The sequence below is a fragment of the Phodopus roborovskii genome, unplaced genomic scaffold, assembly GCF_943737965.1.
Source record: "Phodopus roborovskii unplaced genomic scaffold, PHOROB, whole genome shotgun sequence".
In the NCBI taxonomy this organism is placed as follows: Eukaryota; Metazoa; Chordata; class Mammalia; order Rodentia; family Cricetidae; genus Phodopus; species Phodopus roborovskii.
This window is the reverse complement of record NW_026125059.1, coordinates 14,832,719-14,857,290: the sequence shown is the minus strand read 5'-3', so window position 1 is coordinate 14,857,290 and position 24,572 is coordinate 14,832,719. Positions and strand designations below refer to the sequence as shown.

The following is a 24,572-nucleotide window of genomic DNA, read 5'->3' as shown; positions in this document are numbered from 1 at the left end:
GGCATCGAACTCACAAACATCTGTCTGCCTCTGCCTCCTGAGTGCTGGCATTAAAGGTGTGCGCCACCACCGCCCAAAGAATCTGACCTTTTAAGTACCATCTAGTCTTCTTTTTATCCATAGTGACATTGGCCACTTACTGTCAAAAGTAGATTCTCTCTCTGAGACTCTATCTTCAGTCTCTGCACTGAGGTGCAGACTGGTGTGCTCAAGGTCACAAGCACAGTATGTACTCAGTAAGCATTAGATGGCCAGTCAATAGCTAGATAATAGAATAGCTCAGATACAGACCCAGAAGGTCTGACTCCCAAACCGAGTCATCATTTGAAGGGACCATCTCCATCCTTTTGATACAACCAGGGTCTCAAATAGAACCTATTTACACAGATTAAACCAGAATCTCCCAGAAATCAATCTCTCTTATCCACTTAAAACACTAATGTGGAAATGGTCTAAGCTGTCAATTTCTCTCCAAACCCTCTTTACTTCTCTAATTTCAAATCTCAGATAAATTGCCCCAGCATCTGGTTACAAATCCTAAGGGCACTCTCTCTAGGAAGTCCACTGTACTAGTCTATATCCAGAGACCTCTTCTCATGATTTTCAGCACTAATTTCCCATGATGATCATCTCATTTTCATTTGATTTAGCCCAAGAAAGAAAAATTTGTGTCTGTCATGTCTTCACCCCTACAGGGCATAGTGCAAGCCAAACACTGGGCCAGTTTCTGTTGAAAAGCCTGCTTTATTATTCCTTCTTATGAGCTGCTTTTCAGGAATGTCTTCTTGACAGTGTCTTATCTACACCTCTTACTTACTTTGGTCTTTTCCACAGAAAATATTAGGGCTAGTTTATAAATGAACATAAGACTTAATTTACTAGTCAAATCTTAAGTGTCAGAAGTGAAGAATCTGCCTGAAATGTCAGATTGACACTCTTCTCCAAAAAAAAAAAAAAAAAAAAAAAAAAAAAAAAAAGAAAGAAAGGAAGAAAGAAAGAAAGAATGCTGACCAAACCCCACTGAATGAAGAAAGAGCCTTGAGAAGCTTAGGTGTGGTGGCCCAGACCTACATTTCAGCACTAGCAAGTCTGGGATACAAAGAAAAGACCCTTTCTTTAAAAAAAAAAAAAAAAAAAAAAAACAAAAATCAAACAAACAAGAAACTAAATATCTATTTTAATCAAGTACTTTGATAGTGCAAATTTAATAAACTAACATGCCTCAGACTTTTACACACTCATAACAAGGTCATTACATAACACTGCAGTGTTTCCCAAGTCAACTTTCATTTTAATCAAATCTACAAAGCATTTACTGGGATGACATATCTGACAAAGCCACAGACTTCTATCAAGCAACATTAGAGTAGTATAAAAAGTAAGTAAAGGAACTCAATAGCCTTCTCTCAGCCTTATCAGCACCAGTTTCTGGGGAAGGGCCAACACATAATTCCTTGCCAAAAACCAGGATGCTACACCTCTGAAGAGCCTATGCAAGAAACAGTGTGCCTATGTCACTCAGCAAACACCTTTACCATGGGAACTGTGGGTTATTGCATTCCTTTTTTGGTTTTTAAGGAGACTGCAATAGAAATATATTAAAGATAGCCTCAACTATCCAACAATCTTCTAACTTCCATTTGAAACAGAAGCTGTAGGAATCTACAGGTCTTTATAACTCTCTTCACAGCACAGCTGTAGTTCACGTTAAAACACTAAACCGCTCCCTTTGTGCTATAGCCTTACAAATAAACAAAAAACATGTGTGTGTATATATATGTATATAGATAGATATATGAAAGCTCAGATTTTGCATCAAGCATTATTCAGTCTTGCCTTTTGATATAAACATGAATACAGCCAAATTTGCAAAGCGTTCACTTAATTGTTTAGTTGATGAAAGGTGGAAGGGATACGAGTTTTCAGCAAAGGAGGCTGTCAGCTTTAGCAATGTCCTTGGCACTCTGAAGCTCAGCTGAAGTCCCGACCTGTGAGAATGAGTGGAGCCACAAGTGTCCAGAGGTAAAGGAAGAGGCACACCCAGCTGGAGCCCATTTTGACCCACACAGCTAGCCAATTGCTGGATACTTTCTGGAACTTGGCATCGGGACTAAGAAAACAAGAATAGGAGGGGGAAAAGTTTAACATTGCAAATATGGATCCCTCCCATTCCACTTACCCTGGCCAATGCCAAGAAACCCCCAAGGAGACTTAGCTTCTACCATTAACTCTAGCATGGTCCTAGTAGGGACTTGAGAAGCTATTTTCACTTACTATGGCCAACAGACTGCCTCTCAAATAGCATTTTCCTTCTTACTAACATGAAAGGCCTAACTATTCTTTCAGCGAGGTTCTTATGTTCTGTCTGAATTACTCTAATCAGCAGCAAAATGGAAACAGCCTCCCTGAAATGGTTCCTGTTTAAGACATTATTACTCTGACCAGAATACTTTAATATGACCTCTTTAAAAGCACAGGAAGAAAATTATCAATGTCAGGCTGAGTGGCTTTATGTTATGATTCCTTTCTTGAATAACTCATCTAGAAAAGCTACTAATAATTTGGCTGCAAAGAATTCCTCCTGGGTTCTATTTCAAGAAGGGCATGTTGGCACATGCTCTTAATCCCAGGAGTTAGGTGGCTGTGGCAGAACCACAACAATGGGAAGTTTGAAGCTAGACCATCTGAAACAAAAAGGACTCCACAAAAGGACACTGAATACAGACAGCTTCATCCTCTGAGAGAGAAGGGCTCTGCAATAAGGATGATCCACACAGATTTATAGGCATTCCCAAGGGCTGACTGGGTATTGTCTATCTTTGCCTATGCCTCCTACCTGTACCAGCTGGTTATGGTCATCATGATGTACAAGGAAGCACAGCACAGCATCCAGTGGAATAAGGAGTAGCTATACTGCACCCCGTCCTTCTCGTTGTCCACAGCCCGACGAGGCTGTCCATCTTCTTCATCACTGGCTCCATTGGTGTTATCGCCAAGGATAACACTGTCACTCCCAGAGAGGGTCAGCTTGTTAACTTGGCTATTGCTTGAAGTACGGATGCTGGAAAGTAATCCCATGAAAATCACATCAAAAGGGAGCCATTTTAGATGAAATGATGCCGTTGGCCCACATATATGTAGGTTATTTCTGGGATGTTCCTACTTTGGACAAAGAAAACCTGCTGAAAGCCCTGTCCAAAGTTATAACCTGCTGCCTATGAATTACAGGACAGTATTCTTAGTAGTTGCTATTAATTCCATGACTCAATTCTAGAAGCTCACTGCCCAGTCTCTCGTCTACTACTGCATTAAGTGCCTCTGCTATGCGTGTAATAATATACCACATACCTCTATCTAACTAACTTACTCATCCTTCACTCCTGTCTCAGTGCCATGGCCTCCTGAAATTCTTCCCTGACATCACCCCTCCCTGGGCTGGGTGAGAAGCTTCCTCCCACTTCCCACTGCTTTCTAGGTGCCCTGCCCCAGCATTTGTCAATCCTGCCTTGCCTGCTTGTTCAGAGAACTCCTTAACATCAGCTATAGTCCTTCTGGATTTCCAGCACTGCAGATGCTCAAAAGAAGGAGTTAATGATTAAAGAAAAAAACACAGAGAAAGGACAGAAACTACATGATCATATCAACAAAGCACATGACAAAATTCAGTCATTTTCAAGAGGAAAATACTCAAGTGCCAGCACTCAAGACACTTAAGAGGCAGAGAGGCAGGCAGATCTCTATGAGTTCCAGCCAGTCTGGTGTTCAGAGTAAGTTCAAGCACAGCCAAGGCTGCCTCAGAGGGAGGGGGGGGAAAAAAAAAAGGAAAATGATCAAAGTAGGAATATAGATATTTTTAAATGATAGGAATCCAGTGGGAAAAGAACCAGCAAATACCATACTTAGTGGTGAAAGACAAAAACTGTTCCCCCTAAAAAAAATCAACAATACAGCAAAGATCCCACTGTTCAATTTACTATTTTACGTTGTACCGTATGTTCTATCCATAACAATTAGACAAGAAAGAGATAACCAGTAACTGATTTCAGCAAGGTCCTATATACAAAAGGTACCACCTATCTCTACAGACGAAGTTACAACATGGTGGACCAATAATGCTAACACTCAGAAGGCTGACATAGGATTGGGAGCAGAAACATATACACATAAAACAAAGTCATTCAAGATAATAAAACAAATGTGTTCAGAGTGGTGGCACACACTCTAATACTACCACTCAGGAGAAAAATGCAGAATTCAAGGTCACACTAGGTACAAGACTTTGCCCCCCCCCAAAAAAAAGGATCAATAAATATATCAATAGGCTGGGTGTGATGGTGCATGCCTTTAGTCCCCAAAACTGAGAGGCAGAGTGGCAGGATCTAATTGAATTCCAGGCCAGCCTTGTCTAAAAGCAAGTTCCAGGAAAGCCAGGGCTACACAGAGAAACCTTGTCTCAGAAAAAATAAAACAAAACAAAAAAGCTCAGCATATAAATCCTGACAACCTGAATCCAACCCTTGGAATTAAGAGTGGGAAGGAGAGACCTAGCTCCTGAAAGTTGTCCTTTGACCTCTGGGCATTGCTTGGGCACACACCTACCCACTTCAGAGGTGAAGGCTAGAGAGGACCAATTCTAGCTCATCTTCAGCTACACAGCAAGTGTGAAGTTGGCTTGGACATGAACTCCTGTCTCAACAAGAGGCCTAAAAGTAGCCAGCCAGCATAACAATCCCTACCCTAGGCAATATTAAAAAAAAAAAAAAAAAAAAAAAAAAATCAGGGCCAACAGGGCATTAGTGGTGCACACCTTTGATCCCAGCGCTTGGGAGACAGAGGCAGGAGGATCTCTGTGCGCTGAAGGCCAGCCTGGTCTACAACATGAGTTCCAGGACAGGTTCCAACACTACAGAGAAACCTTGTCTCAAAAAAACAAAAAATAGACAACAACAAAAAAGCCTGCTGCAAAGCCAAATAACCTCAGTTCAATGCCCAGGACTCACATAGTAGAAGAAGAGATACATGTCCCACAACTTGTCCATTAACAACTTTTCATCATTAACCATGGTGCAACTGTTGCTCCCTCAATAAATATACACAAATAAAATGTTTTTAAAAAATAAAGTCTGTACATAAAGTGGAAGGCTACTTAAACTACAACAACAAATAACTAAAATACCATATACCAAACAAAATGATATCCATGGTAAAAGCAGATTGAAAAGGTGGTTGCTCTTTTTGTTTTGTTGGTTGAAGACCAGGCTGGTCTGGAACTCACAGAAATCTGCCTGCCTATGCCTCTGTGCCGGAATTAAAGGTGTACACCACCACTGCCTGACTTATATGTGGTCACTCTTATTTTGCCAACTTGCAAAAATAAAATTTATCTTGGCTAATTTTGAACATTTCTTACTTTAAAATGACTAATCTAATACATGCTATTATGTGGGAAAATTAAAGAAGTGGAAGATGGGTACAAATGAAGTTTTATCTGTGATTTTGTACTAGGGACTAATAAACTTATCATTTTACTTAATATAAATGAGGAAAAGAGACTTAGACAAGTACCATATACTCTGACCAACACTTTCTGCCAAGTTATTATATTTTCTTTTCCTAAAAGATAATTCTCAAGATTCCAATTTCCAGCCCATCTAAAGTCAAGTTAAGATTTTTATCCTTATGTAAAAAGGAGGTACCTCCATAAAAGCAGGAGGAATTATGAGAGGATTTTCTGAACTTTCTTTTTAGTGTATTTTATTTTTCCAATTTTCAAGACAGGGTTTCTCTGTGTAGCCTTGGCTGTCCTGGAACTCGCTCTGTTGACTCAGAGATCCACCTGCCTCTGCCTCCCGAGTGCTGGAATTAAAGGCAAGTGCTACCAAGCCTGACTGGATTTTTCTGAACTTTAAGAAATATACTCACCTGGGTAAGCAAAGACATCCAAAGGACTTTTCATTAAAAGGAGCTGCATTGTTTTAATTCTTTACCATGGTTTAAAAATAACATATAAGCTAGGTGTTGGTGGCGCACACCTTTAATCCCAGCACTTACAAGGCAGAAGCAGACAGATCTCTACGAGTTCAAAGCCAGCCTGGTCTACAGAGCAAGTTTCAGGACAGGCTCCAAAGCAACACAAAGAAACCCATATCGAAAAATCAACTCCCAACCCCCCCCAAAACCCCATATTATTCGCTTTCATGAGAATCTTCTATTAAGTACCGCCTACCTAGAACTTACCTAGAATAGATAAGGCAGATAACAAAGATAGTTAGGCCCCCAAAATCATCCAAATTCATAGAGTGTCCATTCTGTGATGGTGGAACAGGAGCAGGAGCAAGAGTAGTTGAATTTGCTGGAGACACAGTGGGTGACGTTAAGTGTGTAATGATGCTCATAAGAGAGGGGTTGCAGGAACGGTCTGAAAATGGAAATGTTTTGTTACCATTAGTTAGGGCTCACTCTTGTTCCAACGAACAGAGGTGTGTTGTAAAACACAGGAAAGTTAAGCTTAGAAGAACCTGAAACCCAGTAATCAATACTGTATTTGCATCTTACCCAATGATCTAGCTTTAGAAAAATTAGTTATCTCAAGTGTTTTTTTTTTTTTTTGGAAGGGGATGCTTTTCAAGACAGGGTTTCTCTGTATTTCTTTGGAGCCTGTCCTGGAACTAGCTCTGTAGTCTAGGCTGTCCTCACTCACAGAGATCCTCCTGCCTCTGCCTCCCAAGTGCTAGGATTAAAAAAGTCTTGCGCCACCAATGCCTGACTAGTTATTTCAAGTTTTATAAATGTCTATTGTGACTACATTGGTTTTGTGAAGTTTAATAGACTGCTCACATTTTCCAAACAGGAGCATATCCCAAGCTTTATTTGTTACTTAAGCCTACAATTTGTTTTATTGTTTGTTTCCCATCTAATCTAGCTTCAGTTTGTATACCCACCACAGGAGCACTTCTATGATTGAGTATGACACTCCCTTACCAGGTTCATTGGTCATGGCTGACCATGTGAGGTAAAGGGTGTACAAAGTGATGATGGAGGACGACAGGAGGCCAGAACGAGGCTGATGTTCCTGTGAAATCAAAACAAAAACAATGCCATATGATCTGTAAGGAATGACTGTCTTGAAGTCTGCATGCCTCCCAGGGATGCACTGAATTGCTAGAAATTGAAAACCTTATTCTTCCTGACAGTTAAAAGATGACAGATAACCCTTCAGTTTCAGTTAGTCTACAAAATAAGAAAGACGATGCAGCCAGGCTGTGGTGGTGCACACCTTTAATCCCAGCACTTCAGAGACAGAGGCAGGGCCTCTGTGAGTTCAGGGCCAGCCTGGTCTAAGGAGATAGTTCCAGGACTATCATGGCTGCTACACAGAGAAGTCCTGACTTGAAAAGAAAATAAGAAAAGAGATGTATCTACTAATAATTTGCAAAGCATTTCACAATTTTAAAAACTCCTTTATATCACACAAAGGCCTTCAGTTTCTAGACTCTATATTTTTATATGAAGTGAAGTCCACTCAGCTCTACCACAAAACAACTAAGTGACCCCAGCACTTCTTGGAAACTTCTGTTTTGTTTTTAATTCTTTTTGTCTAGATACTGTTTCCCCAACTCAATCCTGCTCCAGTTTCCAGCATTGTAGGACTAAAGACACACCAAGACCAGTTAGTAATTAAATGTGAGTTAACAATTTTTCCCCCTTTTTTGAGAAAGGATCTCATGTAGTCCAAGGCTGGCCTAAACTCAGTAGATACCAAAGATGATGGCCTTCATCAACTGATCCTTCTGCCTCCACTTCCTGAATGCTGGCGTTATGGGTGTGCTTGGTGCTGAGATCAAACTCAAGGCTTTGTGCAGACCGTGCAAGCTTCTACCAACCAACCAACCGATACCCCAGCCCATTATGCTTTCTTTAAAACATTACTATTTATTTATTCTGTGTGTGTTGTGGAAGGGGGAACTCAAGTATGATCCTACACTATGAGTTCCAGGGATGGCACTGGGGTCATGTGGCAAGCACCCTTATCACCTGAGCCATCTGAGACACTTCATGTTCTCCTGAGAAAGTGCCACACTATGGTTTTCTAGACTAGCCTCTAATTCCTTAAGGGATTATCACACTTCAGTCTTCTAAGCAGCTGGGACTGCAGGGATGTACCACAAACCCAGCCATTTTCTCACTTTAAGAAAAAACAAAGCAAGGCTATCTGGGATTACAGGCATATCCAATAATACTCACTTGAGTTTCCTCACATTTAAAATAATTCTCTTAAATTCTTTTTTCTTCTTCCTTTGGTTTAGTCATCTAGTAGCCAGACTGGCCTTCAATTGCAGAAAACTTCCTACCTCAGCCTCCTAGATTTAGGCTAGTCCTCTCACTTTTGTTTCTGACTTTTTTTTCAATCATGTGTGCTTATGTGTCTGGATGTGTGGGTGACCTTGGAGGTGATGAGCCACCTGATGTGGCTGCTGGGGACTGAACTGAATGTCCTGGAAGAGCAGTATTTGCTGCCAGCTGCTGAGCCATCTCACTAGACTTAATTTATCATTTTGTAAAAAAGTGTGATGTTGTGTCTATGTATGAGTGTGCATGTGTGTGAATAAGGACAGGTGATGGCTTGGTAAGTGTTTTAAGGGCATAGTAATTGAGGTGTTTGGCTATCAATCGCTGCCTTGTTTTCTGCATCTTCACCATTACGTCTCCCAGGCTAGCTACCACAGGTTTCTATGGATTCTCATGTCTCTACCTCATCTCACAGTAGGAACACTGAGATTACAGACACAACTGCCATCCCAGCCCTGTTTGTTTGTTGTTTATTGAGATAGGGCTTCTCTGTGGCTTTGGAGGAAGTCCTGGAACTAGCTCTTTAGGACCAGGCTAGTCTCAAACTCATAGAGATCCGCCTGCCTCTGCCTCTGCCTCCTGAGTGCTGGGGTCAAAGTAGTGCACCACCACTACCTGGCTCCATGCCCAACATTTTACATGAGCTTTGGGGAGCTAAACTCCGGTCCCTATGCTTGGTGCTTTATCCACTAAGTTGTCTCCCCATTTACTCTTAGAATGAAAGCTGAGCCCGGTTGGTGGGTCATGCCTGTAATTCCAGTACTAGCAAGAGGAAAATGGAGTCCAAAGCCAGCCTGGGCTACAGGAGACCCTGACTTAAAAAGCCAAACAATGAAAAAACACATGTTCTTTTCACATTTAAGACTCTTAAGTTTTTAATTCTTTGGTTTTAGTTCTTTGAGCCAGAGTCTCACTACATGGCGCTGGCTAGCCTGGAACAACTTAGAACAGGCTGACCGCAAACTTCCTAGAATTGTTGATGTAGATCATCACACCAAGCTACAAATTATCTAGTTTTTTAGGTTTTGTTTAAATTTATTTCTTACGTATGTGTAGGGGCATGTGTGCCACAGTGTATTGTGAAGTCAGAGGACAACATGCAGGAGTCAGTTCTCCAGGTCCACCCTATGGGTCCTTGGGATAGAATTTGGGTACCAAGTTCAGGAACAAGTACCTTTATCAATGAGACATCTTACCACCCCCAAGTTACCTAGGTTTTAATGATCAGAAATAAATGTCATCATGATACAGGAACTAAACCATGCATGGTAATACATGCCATCAAGGACATCCCAAAGTTCAAGGTCTAGACTACCTGATAAGTTCTAGGCCAGTTAGAGCTATAATGTGAGAGCATCAAAATACAAAATTAAAAAAAGAATCAAGAAAAATATATGTGTACTCAATAGCACAAACCTGATTACTAAGTTATAATTTCAAAGATAATCATAATTGGAGAAATAGTTAAGCAGCTAAATACGGATAAATTCATTAAAACACTGCCTGGAATTTAAGCTTAGCTAGCATTAATTCTAAGTTTTCACAAGAGAAAACAGAAAACCATCATACCTGAATTTTTGGGAGAATGGATACAACAGAAACTGCAACACAAAAAATCAGGTTAAGGCTGATGAAGACCTTATTTTCTGTGCAGCCATCTGGTTTGGTATAGAAGATGTACAGCAGCACGGCAAAGATGATTGACAGGATATAAAACAAGCTTGTAAAAGACAGCAAAGCTGGAGGAGAGGAAAACTGTATGAATGTCCACCATCTGAATAAATGGCTAGAATTAAGATCAATTTCCTTCTATGCTATATATTTAATTCATTCCTATGGTGAGTAATAAGCTGTAGGAAAATCAGAGATGCCCCAAGGTTCATATTGTTTTAAAATGATCCACCATTAAATTCCAAAGTCCACTTTTAAATAAATAAACTCACAACCTGGATTACCTAACCTGGGTTTCATGGTTTCAATTAAAAACATTTGGTGATTCCAGTTTCAATAATCTCTAAATTAAATATTAAATATGTACACTAGCCTTTCTAGATGATTCCTAGTCTTTGAATGGCACAGTTCAGGGCCAGATGTGATGGGTAAACATCTGTAAAACTAGCATTTGACAAGCTAAAGGCTAGCTTGAGGTACACAGAGCTCTACAAGGTAATAACTTAATGCCAGGGATGACATCTGAGCAAACAAAACAGGCTCTATTTGAGACAATTTTATTCTGCAGCCACTGGCTACTTAAACCTGGCTCCCATCAGAAATAATGAGATAATCTCCCTAGTCTGGGAAAACAGTTCCTTTCCATTCACATAGATAATCAATTAGCGGTATAATTGAACTTGAATCTGAAAATGCTTGCTTAGCATCTCAGCAGAGATAGTTACATTATAAACTGAGAGAGTCCAGTGACTGAATATGTTCTTTGCTCACCTTCCAGCAGCACACACAATTCCTAATTAACTGACAAACCAGCTTATAGGGGTTGGAGAGCATTTCTGGCTGTGCTTCTACAGGACATGGGTTTGAGTCCCAGGAAAATCTGATGCCCTCTTCTGGCCTCCATAGGCACTGCATAAATGTGGTGCACAGATACAAATGCAGGTACAACACACCCTCTCACACACACAATTTTTACAAAGAAGCCTTACATTGAGTTTGTATATTTAAAACTGGAGATTTTATTATACTCCCTACTTAAAGCAACAGTATGACTGTCAGAAGTGAGTGTAGACACTTACCAGCATACCATAACCTTGGGTTTCCTTCTTCCATTCGATTTACCCATGATTCATTCCAAGAGTGAGCCATGCCTACCAAGAGCACCAGCTGGATGAAGATGAAGAAAGTGGCCCCAAACATGCCAACACCAAACCAGACTGCAAACAAAAACAACAAATATTCTTCACCATAAGAGCATCTCAGAATGACTATCAAACTTAGTGAGCAGACTTCAACTCCAGTAAGGGAGAGGCAGTAAAGACATTCTGTCTACAGCAATAATACAGTATGATTATTATCATCATCTCAAACTTACAAGTGTTCTTTGAAGAATGCCAGCTGCATTTCATGCCTTTAGAAGCATTTTACATGTGTGTACTGAACATGTGTGCAACAGATATGAGAATAATTTCTTTGAGACAATCCCCTCCTTCCATCATGGTAAGACACAGGGGTCTAACTCAGGCTAATCATCAGGCTTTGTGGCCAGTGCCTTTTACCCTGAAACCTTCTAAAACTTGTTTTAGTTTGTATCAAAGGGAGCCTAGTGAAATGATCCATAAGAGACAGTTACCAACAACCAGTTAATAGTACAAGTCCTTTTAAAAAGGACCAGATCAAGAGTAGGCTAATACTTCCAAAATGTCTTCTGGTGGTCAAGCTCAGAGGTATACTGTTTTTTAAAACAAAAACGCCAGCACTTGGGAGGCAGAGGCAGGCCATCTCTGTGAATTTGAGTCTAGCCTGGTCTACAGAGCTAGTTCCAGGACAGTCTCCAAAGCTACACAGAGAAACACTGTCTCAACCCCCCCCCCAAAAAAAAAAGACAAAACCCACAATTACTATGTTTGAGTGGGGTCAGAGTAACATTTGTCTTTTTGTAGAGCTTAGTAATATTTTCCAGATACCACATGACAATTGTTTTCTATTTACACTTCCTCTAATTATTTAGTTTTGTTTTAGCTTTCACAAACAAAATTATTTTAGTTAATATATCTGAACCATGGTCAGGATCACGAATAGTCCAAATGCACTGCCAAGGTAGATTTGGCTTCTGGGGAATGGAAGGCTGAGGAATGTCCAGGCAGACACAAAATAAATAAGTTAGGACAAGATGGTATCATTCAATCACTTCACTAAACCTCACATAACTTCACAAGACTTTTCCTAAGGGGGGCAGTGGTGGAGTATGCTTGTAATCCCAACACTCAGAGACAGAGGCCTAATTTACAGTGTAAGTTCCAGAGTAACCTGGTCTACAGAGTGAGTTCCAGGACAGCCAGGGCTACCCAGAGAAACCCTGTTTCAGAAAACAAACAAACAAACAAAAAACCAAAACAGAAGTTCCCTTTACTTTTAGAAGAATGGGGCAAACCACATAGGAAACTGTCAGATGTCAATTGTTGCCATGTTACAGAAGGAAATTAAAACAGGGAAAAGGCAGCATGAGTGTTAGATCCTCATGTTGACAAGCTCTCTGATGACTTTTTCTCACCAAATGAAAAGACAAACTATGAAATAGCACAAAATTAACACACAGTTCCAGAAAAGCTGAGAAGTGGTCTAAATAACTCCTGGTTTTAATCCATTGTTGTCCTAATATGTAATCATTCAACTGGACACCATGTCTTAAAGGCCAGTTATATAAAATCACTAATGGAAATGCAGCTCTTAATCATCACAGAGTTGTACAAGTCAACCCCTCAGCAGTAAATCATACCTGAAGTAAAATGGCCCCCAGGGATGTAGAAAGATCCAACCATGATACCAATAATAGCAGCAATTTTGAAGAACCAAAACCTATTAAAATACAAAAGCAGACTTAGGAGAAATGCTAACTTTTATTTTTACACTGAGAAAATGCATTTCTGATTATAAAAATAAAGCCTAAATAGCATTCGAAACATAAATAACTAGGCTTGTTTCTTCATTAGACCCAAGTCTTCTCCACTCAATATTTCATACAAAATATATTAAACCAAGCCTTTGTGACATGTGACAGTTACTCTACAGTTGAAGCATGAAGATACTTAATTCCAGGCCAGCATGGGCTACAGAATAAAACAAAACCCTGCTTCAGTAAACCAAATAAAGAAAAAGCAAAAAAGAGTGCAGAGGCAGGCAGACCTCTGTGAGTTAGAGGCCAGCCTTGGTCTACAGAGTAAATTCCAGGACAGCCAGAGATACAGAGACCCTGTTTAGGGAGGGGATTAGCTCAGCAGTAGAATGGTTGCCCAGGACATGCAAGGCCTAGGGTTCATTCTCACCACCACTGCCAAAAACCAATAAACAATGTTATATTGGTCCAATAAAAAGAAAGCTGAGACTAATTAACCCTTCATATAAGTTTTATTATTAGAGTTACCATCATAGCCATAGGTAGTCATAAAGACAGCTATCATGGAGAGCAAGATGGGGGTCCTAAAGGGAAAAGACCTTCAATTCCCTTCAGTTCCCTGAGAATATGAAGAGTTACAACATCATACTATGAGACCCTTAAGGAAAAATTCTTGGCAGGTAGTGGGTTATTGGGGAATTTGGAGGAGTTGCTTCAATACACAGTATGTGTGTGTGACCAAGCACAGGGGCTAGTTGTCACAAGGCAGGATGGCACTAGATAAAAATAAACATGTAATTCAAGGGTGGTGTGCTTTGCTAGTAACTGCAAGTGGGAAGGAGGAAATTGAATTCCGTAAACTGCAAGGTCACAGCACGTGTTGCTTATCAACTCTAGTGAGAGCTGGGTGTGGGGTGGAGTGGAATGATTACTGTGAGAGAAGGCAGCTAGAAGATCAGTAACCTAACAATTAGCATGCAAGATAAGTCGTTTACATTCATAAGTAAACTTCAGAGTTTTCTTACTTTTAGCACATAAAGTTAATGCTTTTTCTGTAAGTTCTAACAGTGTTAGCTACATGGAGAGTCACTAATCATTACATTTAAGGAAGAAATTATCCCCCAATCCTCCATTTACAAAATAGGACACAAGGGGCTGGAGAGATGGCTCAGTGGGTTAAGAACACTGACTAACTGTTCTTCAGGACCCAAGTTCAATTCCAAGCACCCACATGGCAACTCACAACTGTCTGTAACTCCAGTTCCAGGGGATCCAACACCCTTACACAGACATACATGCAGGCAAAATACCAATGCACATAAAATAAAAATAGACATTGAAAAACAAAACAAAAAAACCAAACTAGGACACAAATACTTTGTCTATAATCACAGAGCTCATTAGCAAAAAGGCTAGAACCAAATCTGACTTTCAGTCTATAACCTTTCCTAGTATCTTGAGCTGAGTATGGTGACACAAACTGGAAATCCTAGTAGGGAGGTAGAGATACAAGGATCAGGCCAGCCTGGCTTATAAAACCCTGTCTCAAATAACCAAAGCAACCAACCAACTAATGTGCTTGCATGACAGAAAAAGTATCAAGCTTTGAGAACTGAACATACATAACTTCAATCCTACCTTCAACCTTTCCCAGTAAAAACATCTTAGGCAAAATCAAAATATTAGCTTCTCTAAAATTAGTTATGAAATCAATAACAAATACAATATTTACAAAGTTCCTATCAGCTTCCAAATAAGAAATTTATGTGAAAGACTAACTGTGGTCAGAAGGGGAAAGCAAAAGAATATATAAATCAGAAGCCCGCTGGGCAGCGGTGGCGAACACCTTTGACCCCAGCACTCAGGAGGCAGAAGATCTCTAAGTTCAAGACCAGCCTATCTACAAGAGCTAGTTCCAGGACAGCCTCCAAAGTCACAGAGAAACCCTGTCTCAAAAAACCAAAAACAACAACAAAAACAAAAAACAAACAAACAAAAAAATGAATCAGAATCTCTTTTTCCTTTTTTAAAAATTTTTTTTACTGTTCTATCTTTCTTGTATACTATGTGTGTGCTCGTGTATGTATGACGGTATGTATCTCAAGTGTACACGCTTATCTATAAATGAAAAAAAATATGTCTAAGCATCATGTCTATTTTACAAGGTACTACAGGCACCTGAAAGAAAGCTACCAAAAAATTACAATAAATAGGCAGGGCAGTTGTGGCACGTGCCTTTAATCCCAGCACTCAGGAGGCAGAGGCAGGAAGATATCTGTGAGTTCGAGGCCAGCCTGGTCTACAGAGTAAGTTCTAGGACAGCCAAGTCTACACAGAGAAACCCTGTCAAAACAAACAAACAAAAAAACGTATAAATAATCTTTCATGTATACATCTATCCACTGTTTAAATATTCCACTGCTTCCATTCAAATGGCTGAAGGTGAAGAACCATGAACATTGAAAAATCAATCTAACATACCCATTGTGTATTGCTGCTCTGGGATCTTTACTTGTTTTTACTTTTAACATGAGCAAAAAGAAGGCAAAGAAAAAGATGGCCACAGCAAAGTTGATCCGATACACAGCTTTGAAACCGACCAGCACATCACAATCTTTCTCTGCCTTTGTATCAGGCATCTTGATTTGAAATCCGCCTTCACAGAATCCAGGAACCTGAGGAGGCAAGGATATGCCATGAGCATATCAACAGTACAGCAATACTTATCTTACTCCAGAAGCAGGATTTATAAGAGACCCGGTCAGCAATTTTAAGACTGAGAACTGAAATTTCTCTTTCTCCAATAGACTACAATCTTACTACCTAAGAAAATAAACAACTCACATTTACAAAACAAAAGCTGGCCACACGGTGATGGCACATGCCTTTAATCCCAGCACTCAGGAGGCAGAGGCAGGAGGATCTCTGTGAGTTTGAGGCCAGCCTGGTCTACAGAACAAATTCCATGACGGACTCTCCAAAGCCACACAAGAAATCCCGTCTAAAAACCAAAAAGTAGTATTGTGATCAGTGTCTCTTCTCAGCAAAAGAAACCCACACACAGACACACACACACACACACACACACACACTCACTCACTCACTTTAAAGCTGACTGGTTATGACAGTTAAGCCTGTAATCCCAAAGTCTGGGAGGCCACAGTAAGATAACCACAAGTTCCAAGCCAACCTGGACTACATAGTGAATTTAAGATTAGCCCTTTAGTAAGCCCTTCTCTGAAGACAGGGTAGCTCAGTGGGAGAACACAGCTATGGGTTCAGTCCTCAATTAATCCACATTCCAGAGGCTATTTCAATTTTCTCAAAAAAAAAAAAAAAAAAATCTTTCAGCAACAACAAATTCTTTCCAAAGGAAAATATAATAGTTTAAAGCCTACACAAACAAGGAAAAAAAAAAATTCTCTAAATTCTGTTTCCTCTGGGTTGTTAGACTAGAGTCCAGCAATGCTCATTCTGACTTCTATGTCTGCAAGAGGACTAATACCTCATATTCTGTCCTGATTTCATCCAAAGATAATTTAAGCCAAGTGTGGTGGCACAAACCTGGAATCTCAGTACTTGTGAGGTAAAAGCAAGAGTATCAAGAGTTCAAGGCCAGTCTAGGCTACAAGAAGCCTTATCTTATAGTCATAATTATAATAATAACAATGTCAAAAGCCCTAAATTACTGGGACTGAAGAGATAATTCAAGGTTTCCTCTCGTGGAGGACTGGGGTTCAGATCCCAGCATGCATATGGTGGCTCTTAACCATCCATAACTCCAGTTCTAGGGGACATAACACAGGTCTTCTGAACTCTACAGGTATGACACATATTTGAGCACATACATACATGTAGGGAAAATAAATACTCATTCACAGAAAATAAATCTTTAAAAAATATTTTAATGATCTTGATTGAATATAACAGTATAAGTATTGTAAAATATAAAAAGTAATGAAAAAATGACCACATGGTAAGATGCTGTAACTTCTACTTACCTTCTTTAGCTGAGTTTGTATGCCATCTGTCATCATGATGCAAGACACAATAGTACCAAGGATGAGAATGGAAGCATAGATGAGTCGAGTTACAGTGGAATTCTTGCTGAAGGGACAGCAACCGCAGAGCAGACATGATGCACCACTACAGAGGCATGGGACCTGTAAGAATAATTTCATGGGCCCAAAGAGATCCTTCATTAGCCAGAGAGGTGGTGACGCATGCTTTTTAATCCCAGCATTCAGGCTGCAGAGGCAGGCGGATATCTGAGTTGGAGGCCAGCCTGGTCTACAGAGAGAATTCCAGAACAGGATCCAAAGCAACACAGAGAAACCCTGTCTGAGGGGGAGGCGGGAAAGAGATCCTTTACTATTGTTGAGGCAAACAGGGGTTTGGTAGTTTTAACAGAATCCTGTTTAATATAGCATATGCCTATAATCCCAGCACTTAGAGGGCAGAGGCAGAAGGATCATGAGTTCCAGAATACAAAAGCTACAAATTAAGAAAAAAGCAAGGCATAGAAACTCACATGTACAATCTCAGTATTCAAGAGGCTAATAGAAGAGCATCAAGTTTGAAGCCAGCCAGGACTACATAGGAAGTCTGCCTCAAAACATAAAACAATACAAGACAAAGCAAAAATGCAAAGGCTTTAGAGTCTATATAATTTCTGCCACTTTAGCAAATTATGTATCTAACCCTTGTTTTCTTTCTGTAAAATGGACCCTCCTAATAAATGAGCCCGCCACACAATGCCTGAAACATGACAAATTTTCAAAATGTTATATTCACAGATAGCATATTTTGTGTGAAAACAATGTAAGAAAAACACAAATATAACTCTACTTTTTGTTTACTGAGAAACTTAGCTCCCAAATGATGATTAGTACAGTAATCATCAGGCATGGTGGCTCATACCTTTAATTCCAGTACTTGTGAGGTAGAGGTAGGTAGATCTCTATGAACTTGAGATCAGTGTAGTCTACATACTGAGTTCCAGGTCAGCCAAGACTACATAGTGAAAGACCCTGTCTCAACAAGACCTCACAACAAAAACAAGACATTATATGCTTAGTAAGAAAGAAACTCTTGACTTGCCTTGATACTTGAGGTTATCGAATCACAGTATAATAGGTTAATATAGATTGATAAACAACTATAAAACAGAAGATAACCAGCACTGGAGAGATGGCCTAGCAATTAAGAGCACTTGTTGCTCTTGCAGGGAACTGGAATTCAGTTCCCAGTACCCACTTAGTAGCTTACAACCAATTCTAAAGAATCCAACCCCCTCTTCTGATTTGTGGGTACCAGGCATACAGGTGATGTACATACATAAATGTAGGCAAAATACTCTACACATAATAATCTAAAACACTGAAGTACAAAACCAAAAACAATGAATAACTCTAGTCTTATGACAAGAGTCTCTACAATCATCTTTGTAACTTTCACTGATGTATCAGGCATTTTCATTAGAGCAAGCTAACTTAAAAATCTAGTTCTCTAAGATGTAAAATGAGCCTATTGCCACTTATCTGAACAAGGTTACTGTGTGAAGAATAACATGTCTGAAATATAAAATAACCAGCATAATTCCTGACTTAGAAAGGACTCATCAGCCTTTAATCCCAGCACCTGGGAGGCAGAGGCAGATGGATCTCTGTGAGTTTGAGACCAGCCTGGTCTAAAAGACCTAGTTCTAGGACAGCCTCCAAAGCCACAGAGAAACCCTGTCTTGAAAAATCCTGGGGGGGAGGGGGAAAAAAGAGAAAAATTATAGAACAAATCTAGCCATTATGTAATTCAGGTATTTTGATCAGGCATGATTGACAGGCCACACTGGTCTACAAAGCAAATTCCATTCCAGGGTTATCTCAAAAATAAAACAGCCAAACAGAGGTGGCTCACAACCTTTGAAACTGCCACTCCAGAGACAAGAGGATCTCTGAGTTCGAAGACAGCCTGGTCTACAGAGGTAGTTCCAGGACAGCTAAACAGAGAAACCCTGTCTGGAAAAACAAAACAAAACACACACACACACAAAAAAAAAAAAAAAAAAATAAGTTCAGATACTGATCTGCAACACAGGTTTAAAGCTAGATGAAGATTTAGACTGTTGTAATTTTTAAAAAGCAGGGAACGAATGACAGAGTTCAAGCACAGGGTTTCTTATTAGGGGAAAAGGATTATAGAAAGGGAAAGGGGGACGGGGGAGAAGGCCTCTGGGGCCAAGGGCAGTGGGAGAAAGGAGAGACAGGGAGGGAGAGAGGGAAGAAAGGATGGGAGGTCAGCAGGGCCCTTTTAAAAGGGAATGTAGTGAATATGCACAGGTGGTGCTCTTAGGAATGGCCAGTACAGGTGCCCGAATAATAACAAAGACAGAACTGTGTGGAACTACTCTAATCTCAGAACAAAGGTACTTTTGCCTATAAGTAGGCTGAGCTGAGAGCATGGACCCTCCTGCCTCTGAGCAGAAGCAGAAAGAGTTAATCTTAACAAGCTTTGGCTGCAATTTATTTTAGGGCATCCAAATATCACTGTTAAAAAAAAAAAAAAAAAACCATTCCTGATGGGTGGTAGGAGCAAATGTCTTTAATCACAGCCCAAAGGAAGCAGAGGCAGGCAGATCTCTCTGTAAATTAGAGGCCAGCTGGTCTACAGAACAAGTTCCAGGACAGCCAGGGAACAGCCAGTTTCTACAGAGTAACTCTGTCTTGAAAAACAAAACAAATTCCATTCCACAAACTCTCTCTTTTTAAGACATAGTTTCTCTATGTAGCCCTGCCTGTCCTGGAACGTGCTCTATAAACCAGGCTGGACTAGCCTGGATGTCATAGATCTGCTCACCTCTGCCTCCAGGGTACTAGGATTAAAAGCATGTGCACTATGTCCAGTCTATTCCACTCTTTAATGAGAGGTTCGGACTTGGCTGGAAGCTTGACCCCCAGTAATCTGTTTACTCTACACAGATAATTCAAACAAACTACCCTGTAAAATTTAATTCCTAGGGAATAACAAAAATTCTGTCTACCTATCAAGAAATGAACCTCATACAGCACCCAGGGCACCACCACTACAATGAAACTGTCTGCCAGATTTGAGCCCCTTAAAATGAATGGCAAACTGGTTCTATTGTCTTGCCTGCAGCAGCTACACTACAGTGCATCTATCTAATAAACTCTCTATTGTCCTTTTCTGTCTTCAATGGATTGTTCACATCCTGGGTATTATCGGCCCCAAGCCCAAATTTACAAGCCAAAGAAAGTATAGACTACCAGCAAACCAAAAGGGCAGAAACACATATTCTCCCATCAAATTCAGAAGGCAACAACCCTGACATACCATAATATTGGATCTGTCACTCCCACTCATTGCTGCTGCTCAAGTCCTGTGTATGGTACTTTGCTATAGAGTTCCAGCAAACCACTACATAAATTTACTTCTCTAGGTCATAAACACCTAGAGGGGAGGCCACTTCTAGTGTTGTACTTTACACCTCTGCATAGTAGGAAATTGGTTAACTCCGTGCAATCTGCCTGTCTACTATATGCTCTGTCTTTCCCCTGTTTCAAAAAAGGGCAAGTCAACTCTTTCTGTTGCTCAAGCCAAAAAAAAAAATCAAGTCTCTGAGCTTCCCTCACCTGACTTAAAAGAGCAACTTCTAGAAAATGAGGAGGCCATAAACCCCCATTTAAAGAGATGTTTTGAAGCTAGGGAAGAACCAGTTCTCATGCTGGTGTAAAACAAAATCACATTATCAACCCATTTAGGTTTTCAAAAGACAAAAAAACTCTGTCTTCACACTAAGATCTCCCTTTGCCTATTCCTCTTTACCTTAGTCAGCTGTCCAAAAAGCAAGATCTAATCACCTGCCTGAGTTACTCATCACTAAGAACTTAGGCTTACACATATGCTCCTTTCAGCAAACAAAGAAAAACCAGGCAAGGTAGTGCACATCTGTAATCCCAGCACTGGGGGTAAAAAGTGAAATCCCTGTCCCCCAAATAACGACAAATTGATGCATTTTGTTAAAAGGTAGGCCAGTTGTGGGAGCTCACACCTAGAATTCCAGCACTAGGTAGGCAGAGGTAGAAGGATTACTGCAAATTCAAGGCCAACCTGGGCTATGAAGTGGGGAAAAAAAAAAAAAAGTAAAGGCTAAAATCCTTTGCTAGGGGTTGTAGCACACACCTGTAATCCCAGTACTTTGGTGGCTAAATCAGGATTCTGAGTGAGAGGCCAGCATGCGGACTGAGTGTAACTTAAGGGACACTCAGAGATGCGGTTAGCATAAACAAGGTCCTGGGTTCAATCTTAAATCTTAAATACAAAAAAAGATAAAAACAATACTTAAAAAAAATAAAATAATAGGTATCTTCATGATTTGGCTCCTTAATGACCTGCCCACTTTGGGGGATGGGTGCATGGGAGATGCTGGCAGTTGGGAGATTAAACCCACAGCTGTATTTGCACCTTCCTGATTGTTTTGAGACAGGGTCTCTTAAGTGCTAAGATAACAAATGATCTGTCATGCCTAGCTCTCTACAGCCTTTAATTTGCTATTATTCTTATCCCTCATTCAACTCTTGTTACTAACCCCACACTGGAAAAAAACATATAAATGCCTGGATTGCATCATTTCACACAAAATCTAAACTTGAAATGATGATGTCCAGGGAAAAATGAACAAAATATCTGCGTCATTACCCACTAAAACATGCCACTGACACGAAGCAGAGACGGAATCCTTGGTTCATTACATCAGTTCGGGAATAATAAACAATTAGGAACTGGTTCAAGGTACCATGTTCCTCTGAGGCAACAGATTGGTTATTCGGTGTAGTCGCTTTCCCTGACCCTAAATTTAACTTTTTAAAAATGGTTTAACAACGACGAAGTGACAGACTAATAATTTCACTTTCTCCTCACAACAGCTCTAGAGGAGAGAAATGCTAGGATAATCCCAAAATGTTTAGGCCGCAGCGCTACTAATTAAATAAATGGCCACAGCCAGCAGTCCCTTTTGCACCCGAGGTGCAGCGGGGCTGACTTAAAATTCCATCCAACTCTGCAGAACTCTGGCATATGCCGAGTTGTGGAAAAAAAGATCACTCCAGTGACCCTAAATTTCACGACGCCACCTCCAAACCACTCACGAACCCCCGCCTCAGCAGCTCAGCGCCGCCCTCCTCCTCCCACTCCGCCGGAACCCGGGGTCCGGAAGGCGCGCGGGGGCGGGGCGTCGAAATTGTAAACAATGGCTGCCCGGCTCCCCGCGACCCTCCGCCCACACCGAAAGGCAGGCGAGCCGCCGCACCCCGGCCTTGCCCGACGCCTACCGGGGCCTGGACGCCACGAGCAGCCCGGGCCTGCCTGCTGCTCTCTGCGGGCCTCGGAGAGGGTCGGGCCCGCCTTGGGGCAGCCAATCCCCGCGCGCTCAAGGCTCCGGAGGACCAAGGGCTCGGGACTCACCCAGCTGGCCAGGGAGAAGACGCCTAGCACGGCCCCCATGGTGACGCTGGGGCCGAGACACACCGCTCCGAGCGGCTGCCTGCAGGTGGCTAACTGCCGGCCCAGGCGTCGCCTCAGGAACGCGACGATTTCTCAAGCCGGAAACAAGGCCCGCCCTTCTTAGCTAGTGGCCACGCCCACGGGCCACTGACTCATTGGCTGAGGAGGAGGAAGGCGGGACCGAGCGCTAGACAGGAAGGCGGGGCTACGGCTTTGGAGTGGCAAGGGCCACAAAGGGTTCAGGGTTTGCAGCTCAGGCTTCGTTGGGGGACAGTGGCGAACTGAGTGGGCACAAAGGCGCAGGGAGAGAAATAGCATATTCCCCTGCGAACTGAAGTTCTCTGAAAAATCTGTGTCCGTATTAAACATCCTACAGACTGCTTAATTGTGGCTGGGAGGTACATTGTGATTGAAAGACCCCCAGTATGCATATTGCCTGTTTGAACTGCTCTTGCCAACTTGCCAAGGTCAAGTTATGGGAAAAGTACAGGAGGGAACCAGGTGTTGCTCTCATCTGACGCCAACCAGATATCTGTGGTCTGCAGCTTGGACCAAAGCAAGGTCAGCAGGATGGTATCTGGGATGCTGAGATAATCATAACTGAATTCTTTGTATTCTTTGTGCCCAACCTGAATAAACAACTCTGTCCTTGGAACAATGAAATCCGTGTAACCATGCTTCTGCTTCTGTAAGCCTGCTTCTTGCCACCCCAACCCTATATAAACTGCATATGTTTTAACCACAGCACGCTCAGTTCCCCGAGAGACTGAAACGTCCACAGGTACCTGTGTGAGCTAAACAGCCTCTTGCGCTTGCATCCAGTGGTCTGGTTTTGTCTCTTGGGGCAAGGGTCTCTCCCTGACAGACTCCGAACTCTTGGGGTCTTTCATGATTATGAAGAGGTGGAATATTTGTAAGGTCTGAGGTAAACAAGCTATGTTGGGTCACGCGATAAGCACTGAGGACCTGTAATTCCATCACTAGATTCAAGGCTATCCTAGGCTACATAAAGAGTTCCAGGCAAGGCTGGCTGTTGGTGGCGCATGCCTTTAATCCCAGCACTCGGAAGGCAGAGACAGGCCAATGTCTCTTGAGTTCGAGGCCAGCCTGGTCTACAGAGCGAATTCCAGGACAGGCTCCAAAGCAATACAGAGAAACCCTGTCTCCAAAAGAGTTCCAGGCAAGCCTGGGCTACAGTGTGACCTTGTATCTGAAGGAGGAGATGGATGTTGTTGCAGCCAGAAACAGAATTGGTGGTGCATGCCAGTAACCCCAGTACTGGAGAGAATGAGACAGGATAAAATGTCAAGGCTAGCCTGAGCTGTATAATGAGTTCTAGGCCAGGCTGCTGAGAGAGAAGAAAGAGATTAGTTCACATGACTCTCTCTTCCAAAGAGGAACTGATGACACCATTCAGGGATACATGATGAACCCATGTCCTAGGGCATGGTCACATTGGCTCAAAATAAACTATTTCCTTAAAAGAAGGGCCATGATTTTACATCAACAACTCAGAATTGTGACCCAGTTAAGAGGAAGCTGACAGAACCAGAACAAAAGCTCCCTGTTGTGATGTGATGAGTGCAGGTCCAAAAGAAAGCCAACAGTGGTACCTATTGCTATACCAAAGCAGGCAGGCCTCCAGGCTCTCCCAGGACCCGAGGTCTCCCCAGCTCTTCTCACCCCCCCCCACTCCTCTCAAGGCTGGTTCAATCTGCTGGCCACTACTTTCTCTTCCATTTCTAACTCTTCCAGATGCCTGTGGCTGTTCTCTCCCTCATATCTACAATAAAAACCTTCTCAACCATACCTTGGAGTGCTCATGACCTCGTTTCATTCAGTGAGTACTATGAAATGCAACAGGATATTTTTTTCAGTAAAAGTATATTCAAGGGCTGGGGAGTGAAGCTTACTGGGTAGAGTGCTTGGCCCTGGGTTTGAACTCCACCACCACATAAACCAGGCCTGGTGGCCTACACCTAAAACCCCATTGCTTGGGCTATAGAGGCAAGAAGATCAGAAATTCAAGGTCACACTGGATGTGGTGGTGCACACCTTTAATCCCAGCACTGGGTAGGGGCAGAAGTGACTTCAAGCCCAGTCTGGTCTACAGAGGAAACTCTAAAATAGCCAGGGCTTC

The 24,572-nt window shown here is 41.6% G+C and overlaps 1 protein-coding gene across 1 annotated transcript; it reads right to left on the bottom strand.

The window, feature by feature from the left end:
• Positions 1-1,161: 1,161 nt before the first annotated feature.
• Serinc3 (serine incorporator 3) lies at positions 1,162-22,546 on the bottom strand. Its single transcript, XM_051186776.1, has 10 exons — positions 22,394-22,546; positions 16,918-17,079; positions 15,398-15,591; positions 12,800-12,879; positions 11,100-11,237; positions 9,919-10,088; positions 6,982-7,072; positions 6,238-6,418; positions 2,837-3,061; positions 1,162-2,110 (listed from the first exon to the last, which is right to left on the bottom strand). Exons 1-10 carry the CDS (start codon positions 22,430-22,432, stop codon positions 1,972-1,974), a joined length of 1,419 nt encoding a protein of 472 aa, XP_051042733.1. The 5' UTR covers positions 22,433-22,546; the 3' UTR covers positions 1,162-1,971.
• Between the last annotated feature and the right edge of the window lie 2,026 nt (positions 22,547-24,572).

Bases quoted from the DNA above. Each gene is read 5' to 3' on its own strand.
- Serinc3 (XM_051186776.1), bottom strand. From the start codon at position 22,432: ATGGGGGCCGTGCTAGGCGTCTTCTCCCTGGCCAGCTGG. The intron at 17,080-22,393 runs GTGAGTCCCGAG...TTATTCTTACAG, and splicing joins TCTTCTCCCTGGCCAGCTGG to GTCCCATGCCTCTGTAGTGG. The intron at 11,238-12,799 runs GTATGATTTACT...TTTTGTTTGCAG, and splicing joins TGGGGGCCATTTTACTTCAG to TCTGGTTTGGTGTTGGCATG.